The sequence below is a fragment of the Lipotes vexillifer genome, unplaced genomic scaffold, assembly GCF_000442215.2.
Source record: "Lipotes vexillifer unplaced genomic scaffold, Lipotes_vexillifer_v1.1 scaffold322, whole genome shotgun sequence".
Lineage (NCBI taxonomy): Eukaryota > Metazoa > Chordata > Mammalia > Artiodactyla > Lipotidae > Lipotes > Lipotes vexillifer.
The window spans coordinates 506917-518060 of record NW_006776528.1 but is presented as its reverse complement, the minus strand read 5'-3'; the positions used below and the strand labels follow the sequence as shown (position 1 = coordinate 518060).

Below are 11144 nucleotides of genomic sequence, written 5' to 3'. Positions count from 1 at the left end.
AGCGTCGTCAGAGTGCGCTGGACCGCTGGTGAAGATGCATCATTTGCCAGTAAGTTCATCAATGGGAGGGATTTCTCTGTCATCTCTCCTGCAGCCACTTTTGGCCTGTATCTCTTATGTACCTTCTTATCTTGATGCCCTCTTGTTGCCCCAGGAAGAAATGCTTACAGAAGACTAGAGGTCTCAGGAATGAAAAGCATATGGGCCACTTTTCTTCTCCAAATAAAAATACAGTAAAACTCACTGGAAGCGATTGTGGGTCTTTCAGTAATGTAAGAGGAAGAGTGTTTCCATAGGCTTCGAGAAGACGTTTTTAGGATTAAGAAGTACCCAGGCCATGAACAGTAGACTTGTGGTTATGTAACTATCACTGGTGATGAGGGTGGGATCTAGTCAGGTGGGCCAGGCCAGGTGACTGGCCTCCACCTCCAGCAGGTACTGTTAGAGTTGGAGCTTTTGGAGAGAAGTCAGTAATGAAATGGCCCCTAATCTACCTCTCCTCTCCTGGCTCCCCGGTTCCCCACTCGTCCCTTCATGACCTTCCTGATCCTTTGTAGCTGCTAGGAGTTCAGAGGTTCAGTGCCCCTTCTCTCGTACAGGAAAGCAGGACCTGCTAGACAGCGACTGTGCAAAGGCTTACACTCGCTCCTGGGGGTACAAGAATCACCACAGCTTGTCTGGGATTATAAGACATCGTCTTACCTTTATAAGCTGTTTAAGCTGTGTACACGTGGTATATGAGATAGGTAGCTCTAAGACTTCTTAATCCTAGGAATGTCTGTTTGGGATTATAAGACAGACTGACATGGAGCCTGACATAATTTTACAGGACCAGGTTATACTGATTCTGGTGTTTTTGTGCTTATAAAGATAGTGGTGATTATTTCAGCACATCAGTATTTCTGGTATCGGTTGATAGCATACCAAAGCTGACAAGGTTAGGGCCTGGAGAAAAACTGTAAATAAATTCCATAAACAAAAAGCATCTCTTTACCTTTACTCTCTGTCTCCTCTCGCTTTTAAGCATATATATCGTATCTCTTTTTGCTTGTTTTCTTCTTAATTATTCGTCTTGCTTTATGTGTCCTATAATGTGTGGGGAATTTGGAAGGGCGTCTCATTCATTGAGCAGCTAGCAGGGGTCCACTGTACCGAGTGGTGGGACAGAGCAGGGGCCGCATGGACGCGCCCCGCCCTGTAGAATCGGCCTGTTAGCAGCAGGGCGGAGGGCGGGCGCAGGAACCAACACGGTGCCTTCCATCAGCGCTCAGGGCAAGGGAGGAAGGCAGGCTGGAGGCTGCGACGTGGACGGAGGAGAGCCTCTCAGGGTGGGGACAGACGACTCTGAAGATGAGGTGTCCTTTGAGATGAGGTCTGCAGCGTCACGGGAGCCGGCCGTGAGGAGGGTTCTGGGCAGAGACAGCAGTGGGACAGAGGGCCCGAGGTGGGGACAGGATGAGCCTGTTTGAAGAAGCCAGAGCCTCTCTGTGTGGCCGGGGGGTCGTGAGCAAAGGGAACGGTGTGGGATGAAGTTGGAGAGGCAGGCAGGGCTGCGCAGGCTGGGTGCAGGGTCACCCACTGATCGCCGTGGCTGATTTGGCTGCCGTGATGGCCTGAGCAGCCGGTCTTGCTCTCCAGCCCCCTGGCCGTCTTTCCTGCAAGCACATGCTTTGACTTGCCGTACTGAGCACATTTGTAGCTGAGAGCTTTAAACAACCGGTTCTGCACTGACTTCATGGGAAAGTGGTGTGAGGAATTGTTTTATCTTGGATTTAATTGTTAAAAGGTTTCGTACAGAAGAATGCGTTTTCCCGTAGGAGGGGTGGCGGTGGGAAGGCAGTCTGCGGAAGGAAAGACAGATGGACGGGACAGGGCTCCCCTGGTCCTGGGTGGCCGGGGCTGCCGGAGGGGCAGGGAGGAGGGTCTTCTTTCTGGCTGCAGCTTCCCAAGGGGCTCTGGGGGTTGAGGAGCGGGGTTCTCTGCCCAGGGGAGAAGGGAGCTGCTTTCACAGGAAGGGGCTAGGAGGTAGCAGCTGTTTGTATGTGGTTCTCTTATGATTGGCTGTCGTTAAGGTCTGCCCGTCTGCCCCGTTCCAGGTGTGCATGTTCTGGATGGGAGGTAAGTTCCAGGGACACCACACAGGCCAGTGTGGGAAGGTTTCAGACTTGGGGGCCTGAAAGACAACGAGGTCAGTGCTGGCTCAGGCGACCGGAAGGGCCTCAGGAGGTTCCAGCGAAGCTCGACTTTGACGGGGGCTGGAGGTGGGGAGTGCTCCCGGGGGGGACAGGAGAAGCAGAAGCATGGTCAACAGGCCAGCCGCACAGGTCGCAGGACAGTTTGAGTGGAATCGAGGGTACAGGGCGATGGACAGAAGAGAAGGACTGAGCCCTTCTCTTGGAAGAAAAACCTTAAATAAAAGGCTGTGGATGGAGCGCCTCTTCCCACGGCAGGGAGCCCTGAACGAGGGCAGTGGGGCTCTCAGCTGTCGGGGAGCCGGGGGCTTTGTCTGGTCTTGTGCTCTTCAGGATCTGCCTCACTGAGCCTCAGCTCCCTGGGAAAAGCAGACACCAAGAAGCCCCTCATGTGCAGTGTTTGCCAGTTTCTGTGGTGGAAATACTGTCCCCGGACCGATTTCTGGCTTCCAGGGTGATGTCACCGGGATGATGTCGCCAGGGTGACGTCACCGGCAGCCAAGCTGGGAGAAGGTGTGTGTGATTGGCTCCCACGCGCCAGTGCCTGCATCTCGCCGGGTCTGTGCAGCCGATGGCCAGCGTGGTGGACGTTGTGGCACCACGTGCAAAAACGCTGAGCTCTTCAAAGGACGAGGGTGGCTCTTGGTCATTATGATCCTTGCACTGTCCTTATAAAAGGACATGTACTCCGAGTAATCCTTATACCGTCAATGTTTTTTACAAAAGAATATACTCATGGAGGGGCCACAAAGGAGGAGGGTTCTGCCCGATCCTGAAGGAAGCTGTGGGAAATGTTTGGGGACAGGTTGGTCTGGTGGAGTGGGCACTAGGAAGTAGATGCTCTTAATGTGTTTAAAATGTTGAGCTGAAAGAGAAAAACCTGAGCCGACAGGTGTTTGTGTGACCTTTTCTATTTTTCCTCATTGAAGTTCTCGAGGGACTAAGTCCAGGGATAGGAGAGCCTGGTGGACAGGACGCTGCCCTGAGCGGTCAACTTCTGGGCAGCCACACAGCCCCTGATTTTTGCCAGGTGGGGTGGAACTCACAGCCGACCCGAGCGGTGATCTTTGAAGACTGTGCTGTCCCCGTGGCCAACAGGATCGGGGACGAGGGCCAGGGCTTCCTCATTGCCATGAGAGGACTGAACGGGGGGAGGATCAATGTCGGTGAGGACCCCGGGGGCAGGAGCGGCGGGCGGGCAGTGCGGTCCCCGGCTCACTTGACGTGTTGGTACCGTCCTTCCTAGCGTCCTGCTCTCTGGGCGCTGCTTACGCTTCGGTCATCCTCACCCGAGACCACCTCAAGGTCCGGAAGCAGTTTGGAGAGCCCCTGGCCAGTAACCAGGTAACTTCCCCAGTGTCCTAGCTTTTGCTCTTGTCTCTAGAACATTCCCTACAACTGTGGGGCCCTAATGTCTCTTGTGGGTTCTGCCCCCATTTCAGCCAGAACTTGTGCTCTACTTCTGTCAATAATTGTTTAATAATTTTTGCTTATAGTCGTGAAAAGATCCGTGATACATTGACTGGCAAGAAAAAGCACGACATTTTAGAGGAGTATGCTTCTGCTTTGTTTACAGAATACATGAATATGTATAAATTTTTTTAAATTAATTTACTTGTCTGTCTTTGGCTGCTTTTGTTCTTCATTGCTGTGCACAGCTTTCTCTAGTTGCAGCGAGCGGGGACTTCTCATTGCGGGGGCTTCTCTTGTTGTGGAGCATGGGCTCTAGGTGCGCAGGCTTCGGTAGTTGTGGCTCGAAGGCTCTAGAGCACAGGCTCAGTAGTTGTGGAGCATGGGGTTAGTTGCTCCGCAGCATGCGGGATCTTCCTGGACCAGGGCTCGAACCCGTGTCCCCTGCGTTGGTAGGTGGATTCTTAACCACTGCGCCACCAGGGAAGCCCTAAATTTCTTTTAAAAGATTTTTTTTTGATGTGGACCATTTTTTTTTTCTTAAGTCTTTATTGAATTGTTACAGTATTGCTCTGTTTTATGTTTTGATTTTCTGGCAGCAAGGCAGGTGGGATGTTAGCTCCCTGACTGGGGATTGAACCCACACCCCCTGAATTGAAAGGTGAAGTCTTAACCACTGGACCACCAGGGAAGTCCCTGTATAAATATTAACGAACCATTTTCAGGGATACATCTGAAAAATGCAAGAAGTAATTATTTCAGGGGTATGGGATTAGATGATTTATCTCTTTCTTCTTTTGCTTGTGTTCCAGTTTTTCTTTCTTTTTTCTTTATTGAGGTAATGCTGGTTTATAACATTATATGTTTCATGTATACTTTTTTTTTTTTTTTGCTCGCGCCGTGTGGCATGCGGCATGTGGGAATCTTAGTTCCCTGACCAGGAATCAAACCCGTGTCCCCTGCATTGGGAGCGTGGAGTCTTATCCGCTGGACCACCAGGGAAGTTCCTCATGTATACATTATAATTGGATTTCTGTATACACTACAGTGAGCTCACCACTGAAAGTCTGATTTCCATCAATCAGCATAACAGTTGATCTCCTTTACCCATTTCACCCTCCCCCCACCCCCTTCTTCCCTGGTAACCACCAGTCTGTTCTCTGTATCTATGTGGTGTTGTTTTGTTTTGTGCATTCATTTATTGTGTGTTTTTTAGACTCTTCGTATGAGTGAAATCATATGGTATTTGTCTTTCTCTGTCTGACTTATTTCACTTAACATAATATCCTCTTGGTCCATCCATGTTGTCACAAAAGGCAAGATTCCATTCTTTTTTATGGCTGAGTAATATTCCATTGTATATGTACACCCTGTCTTCTTTGTGCATTTATCTATTGATGGGCACTTAGGTTGCTTCCATATCTTGGCTGTTGTAAATAGTGCTGCAGTGAACTATAGAGGTGCATGTATCTTTTTGAATTAGTGTTTTCATATTCTTTGGAAAAATACCATAAGTGGAATGGCTGGATTGTAAGATAGTTCTGTTCCGTCCTTAGCCTAATGGGGTTCCTTTGTAGGTTATTGCCCTTTTTTTCTGACTGCCTTTAAAATTCTTTCTTTGTCATTGACTTTGGACAGTTTTAATATTATGTGTCTTGGAGAAGATCTTTTTGCGTTGAGATAATTAGGTGTTCTCTTAGTTTCATGGACTTTACACGTGTATCCAGTTCCTTCCCCAGGTTTGGGACACTCAGCTTTTACTTCTTTCTTTTTTTTTTTTTTTTTTTTATTTATTTTTGGCCGCGTTGGGTCTTTGTTGCTGCCCACGGGCTTTTCTCTAGTTGCAGTGAGCGGGGGCTACTCTTTCTTGCGGTGTGCGGGCTTCTCATTGCGGTGGCTTCTCTTGTTGCGGAGCACGGGCTCTAGGTGCGCGGGCTTCAGTACTTGTGGCTCACAGGCTCTAGAGCGCAGGCTCAGTAGTTGTGGTGCATGGGCTTAGTTGCTCTGCGGCATGTGGGATCTTCCCAGACCAGGGCTCGAACCCGTGTCCCCTGCATTCGCAGGCAGATTCTTAACCACTGCGCCACCAGGGAAGCCCTCAGCTCTTATTTCTGTAAACAAGCTCTGTGCTCCCTTCCCCTGTCTTTTCCTTTTGGGATGCCCACTGTCCTTCTGTTGCTCTTTCTGATGGAGTGGGATAGCTCTCGTAGGATTCCGTGTTTTTAATCTTAGCTCTCTCTCCTCTCCTACCTGAATCATTTCTAGATTTCCGTCTTGGAGCTCACTAATTCTCTCTTCCTTGTGGTCGGCTCGATCCCCATAGCTTTCTAATGCATTTTCCATCTCATTTTTTGAGTTCTTCAGCTCCAGAATTTTGGTTTTATTCTTTCTTAAGAGTTTCAGTCTCTTTGGTAAAGTAGTCCTTCTGTTCATTAGTTTTATTCCTGAGCTCATTGAACTGCCCGTCTGACTTTTCTCGTAACTCATCGAGTTTCCTCATGCAGCTATTTTGAATTTTCCATCAGTTAGGTCCCAGTATTCCATGACTTTAAGTCTGGTTTCTGGAGAGTTGTCGTCTTTCTGTGGTCTCATGTGTTACCGTGATTCTGTGTGGTGACTGGTGAGTTGTTCCTCTGCTGGCCCATCGTAGCCAGTACCTTCTTGGGTAGAGCTTTTTTACTTGGTTCTAACTTTCCTTTGGTTTTCAGCAGGTGGCGCTGTAGTGTGGGCTTTGGTTTCTCTCGCCTCTGCCACTGCTGCCAGAGGTGCTGCGCTGGGCGTGCTGGTGCTTGCTGTGCCGGGGCTGTGCCTGTGGCTGATGTCGCCTCAAGGGGCACTGCACGGCGGGCACCTCTGCCACATCCGGGGTTGCCTGGGTCACGAGCACTGCCACCACAGCAGGCGGGGTGGGGGAAGGGCGGAGCTGGGGTTGCAGGCGCCCTGCTGTGTCTAGCTTGTTGGGTTCGGGGTGCTGCTATGGCCTGTGCTGCTGCTGCCGGGGCAGGGGTCTCGGGCACCACGTCCACTGCTTCCTGGCCCTGCCTGTGCTGGGTCCCAGCCCACCCCCCGTGAGGTGTGCAGGGGCTCGGGGCCCCAGGGCGTGCCGGGCAGAGCTGTGGGCGTTTTACTGGTTGTAGGTGGAAGGGACAGACAGAGGGAGCGTCTTCCTAAGGAGGCGAGATGCTGAAGTGCAGGGAGTGCGGTGGACTTAACGAGGCACATTCTTTGTGGAGCCTGGGGCCCCTTAGAAGCGGCCCATGGTTAGAGGTGGCTCTCTGAGCCTGTCTGTGTGTCTGGTTCTCTTCTCTCCTCTCACTGCAGTACCTGCAGTTCAAACTGGCAGATATGGTGGCCAGGCTGGTGGCCTCACGGCTGATGATCCGCAACGCAGCTGTGGCTCTGCAGGAGGAGCGTGAGGATGCAGTGGCCCTGTGCTCCATGGCCAAGCTCTTCGCTACAGACGAATGCTTTGCGGTGAGTGGTGCTGCTGTCTGCCTCTCCTGGGCGACTGGCCTGTGGCGGGCTGGCTGGCTGCTCCTGGAATGCTGCGCAAGGTGTCAGTTACTCAGGAGAGGCCCACGTGGGCGCCCGGCCGCACTTCACCTGCTCCCCGCCGCCGCACATCAGGTTTCGTCTCTGCCCTTTGGCTGTGCGCTGGGTGAGATGCTGCCTTTGGAAGAAGGGTCAGACCACAGCACTGTTTAAATGTCAGGCACAGAGCCATTTCCACAGTGAGGCTGCATCTGCCGCTTGCCAGAACTCCAGCTGGTGTGGGGCGGGCAGCCTCTCCCTGCAGACGGCAGGCGAGAAGGGCAGAGGCCTCTGAGTCCCTCGTGGGTGGGGACTGGCTTGCTCAGGAGGCAGACTTCCCTCGTTGTCCCCGTGCACACAGAACCGGAGCCCCTCTGGCCTGGCTGGCACCTTCACCTTCCTCATGTTGGCTCAGGGCAGGCAGCCAGATCAGGGCTGGGGCAGAGAGAGGAGCCCCTGTTCTGGAGCCTTCTCAGAATCCGAGGTATCTAATCCCTGTGTCCCTGCAGATCTGCAACCAGGCCCTGCAGATGCACGGGGGCTACGGCTACCTGAAGGACTGCGCGGTCCAGCAGTACATGCGGGACTCCAGGGTCCATCAGATCCTTGAAGGTAAAAGTGGCCAAGGTGGTTCTCTCCCTTTCGGAGCCGTCACCCTGCCGTCTGTCCCCGTGCTTCCTGTCTTCCTCCTCCCTCCTTGCTCCTTTCCCCCGCTGGAGGGGCCTGCTGTGCTGTCCTGACCTGGTCTGGGGGCCAGGAGACCCTGCTCTGTCCCCGCGGAAGTCACTGAGTCACCCCCCTCCTGCTCTTTGCCTTTGTCATTTATAGAGACAGCGCAAACCAAGATAGCATCCGAAAAAGCATTCTGAAAATTGCAGCAGTGGCTGTTCACTGTTGTAAAATACTTGGTCCTCAGGGATCCCAGGACTTCTCCACAGTAACTTCCAGGGTAGATGTGAGCTAGTTTGATCTCCAGCCTCTATACACTGATCATGACCATCAGTGTTGCTAATGGAACTTTCAGTAAATTAATTGTCACACACGGGCATCTTCTTGCTGATCACAGGCCCACGGGCAGGAGATGGGTAAGCTGCTGGCGTCGAGCTCTGCAGCGCCTTCTCCACTCCACGCTGATTTGGAAGTCTTCAAATTACATGACTGTTTAGCCAGTAGGTAGCTGAGGCTGTTACACTGTAGCAAAGGCAGCAGATGAGGCAAAGGCTTATGGAAGTGACTTTGAGTGAAGGAACCTGAAGGAAGCACCAGCCTCGCTGTGGCTTCTGAAGCATCCTTCTCAGACCCGACCAGTGTCAGGACCACTGGGAGGATTTGTGAGCGCAGAGCTTCTGACTCCATGGGTCGTGGGTGGGCCTGGGGATCTGCATGTCTAACGAGGGTTCAGTGAGGTTGCTCCTGCCTGTCTGGGAGCCACATTGACAGCCACCACGGGGTGTCACATCCAAGTCACAGGCTTCAGTATCTGCTTTCTGCCGCAAACCTTGTCCCTAAAGCGTGTTTATGAGCAGGGTTGCTAGTGCGCAGGCCAAACCCCGTCGCCTCATTCCTTCTGTGAGTCCAGTCGTACGTGGCTGTTGCTTTCCAGCCTTGGTGAGTGCGGGAGACTTCCCTTCATTCTGACTCTTTCAACCCTGTTAGAATAACTGAGAAAAGCTAGATATGCTTATTTCAGGCCACACCATCATCCACTTGTAGGAAAATGTGCGCACTGGTCTTTGTCACTTGTTTCACCCCAGACTTTGTTATTGAATAGATAGGAAATTTCAGCTTTGATTTTATTCGAGATGTGTGATTTAGTCATTCTTCATGGTGGTTAATATTTCTTTTTGCATTAAAAACAGTGGAAATAAAAAAATAAAATAAGATAAAAAAAAAAAGAGTGGAAAAATGAAGCAAGCAATAACCCCCCCCACTTCTTTCAGGGAAAATGTTTTTGTTCTTTTAAAATTCAGTTTTCTGATTACCAGTGATGTTGGAATATTTATTGTTGAAGCCTTACAAGATATAGGAAAAGTTAAAAGAGGAAAAAGATCATCCATGTTCTGACATCAGAACGAATACTTTGGGCTCCTTTTATATTTAAGACCCAAAATATCTTCTTTTGGACCTCTTTCTGTGCTTGTATAGATACATTTTTTAAAGTTAATTTTTATTGGAGGATAGTTGCTTTACAGTGTTGTGTCAGTTTCTGCTGTACAGCAAAGTGAATCAGCTATACGTATGCATATATCCTCTCTTTTTTTGGATTTCCTTCCCATTTAGGTCACCACAGAGCACTGAGTAGAGTTCCCTGTGCCGTACAGTGGGTTCTCATTAGTTATCTATTTTATACAAAGTGGTGTATATATGTCAATCCCAATCTCCCAATTCATCTCACCCCACATAGATGCATTTTTTAAAAATAGAATTATACTACGTATACTATTGTATGTTCTGCTGTTTTATGTTGTTTGTTTTTTACCTAATAAAATCACTTTTACTATCAGGAGAGGTTACTTTTTTTTTTTAACATCTCTATTGGAGTATAATTGCTTTATAGTGGTGTGTTAGTTTCTGCTTTATAACAAAGTGAATCAGCTATACGTATACATATATCCCCATATCTCCTCCCTCTTGTGTCTCCCTCCCACCCTCCCTATCCCACCCCTCTAGGTGGTCACAGAGCACTGAGCTGATCTCCCTGTGCTATGTGGCTGCTTCCCACTAGCTCTTTTACGTTTGGTAGTGTATATATGTCCATATATAGAGGTTTTTTTTAAAGTAAATTTTTTCCTCACTTCCTGACATCTTTCAAGATAAAAAGCGACATTGCTGGGCTTCCCTGATGGCGCCGTGGTTGAGAGTCCGCCTGCCGACGCAGGGGACATGGGTTCGTGCCCCGGTCCGGGAAGATCCCACGTGCCGCGGAGCGGCTGGGCCCGTGAGCCATGGCCGCTGAGCCTGCGCGTCCGGAGCCTGTGCTCCGCAAAGGGAGAGGCCACGGCAGTGAGAGGCCCGCGTACCACAAAAAAAAGAAAAAAAGCGATGTTGCCCTTTACATCCCTAGTCAGAGCTTCGCTGACTCTCAGACCCAGCAGCTCCTAAGCCCCTCCGTCCTCTCTCGCTCTTGCAGGCAGCAATGAAGTGATGCGGATACTGATCTCAAGAAGCCTGCTGCAGGAGTAGCCCCTGGACTGAGGCTCCGATGGGAGGATCGGTGTCGAGTGGTTCCATGTGGACGGCGCTGTCACAGTGAGTCCAGGACATGCTGGAGGGGCTGTGCTTGTCCAGGGCACCATCACAGCGTCAGCTGGAGGGCGGCACGTGGAGGGCGGCACCTGGAGGACGGCAGGAGCTGCCCTGGCTGGAATGTTACAAGAAGACGTGCCGCCTTGTTTTCCTGACGCAGAGGGTGACCAGTGAACACTGACCACAAAACCACTGTCCTTTCCTGGATCCACAGAGTCTTGATTTGTCTGCATTTTGCTGGTTCACCAGATCCCTCTTCTGGGAATCTGGGTACTTCTGTTGAGGGTTTTTCCTGACGGTAAAGCAAAGGTGTGGGAAAGGAGAAATGGAGAGAAAGTGTCTTCCTGTCTTTTTCTGTTCTTTGTGCCTCGGCTGGAGATGCAGAAGGTTTCTGTGGGCTGCTCTTCCTTTGCAGCAACTCCTCCTCTGAATGTAAATCATGATGAAATGAGTGTTTGGAAATCCTTCTCCTAAACTGAGATTTAGGGCGTATCTGCGCTTCTGGACTATCTGAATATCAAGGGCTGAGATTATTTGGAACTGTGAATACTTGTTGTTTTAGAAGCATGTGGTCTGGGAATGGTATTCAAAGTTCCTGTAACATTTCCTTAGAAGTACTTTGAGTATACTTTTTTTCTGAGTTTTTGCTTTTTTGCTCCTCTTTTTAAATGTTTTTAATCACTACATTAATAAATCTACCCCCCTCTGCACCATTTTCAGGTCTATTGGTTTTTATTTTATCTTTCTAAATAAGCCTTCACGACT

At 50.2% G+C, this 11144-nt stretch overlaps 1 protein-coding gene across 1 annotated transcript in view; it reads left to right on the top strand.

The window, feature by feature from the left end:
- ACAD8 (acyl-CoA dehydrogenase family member 8) overlaps nt 1-10316 on the top strand; it is a 17670-nt gene extending 7354 nt beyond the window's left edge. The window contains exons 7-11 of the mRNA XM_007450394.1: nt 3223-3358; nt 3439-3536; nt 6924-7076; nt 7643-7745; nt 10264-10316. Coding sequence (XP_007450456.1) covers nt 3223-3358; nt 3439-3536; nt 6924-7076; nt 7643-7745; nt 10264-10316 — 543 coding nt within the window. The remainder of the gene's footprint in view (nt 1-3222; nt 3359-3438; nt 3537-6923; nt 7077-7642; nt 7746-10263) is intronic.
- The last annotated feature ends 828 nt before the right edge of the window (nt 10317-11144 follow it).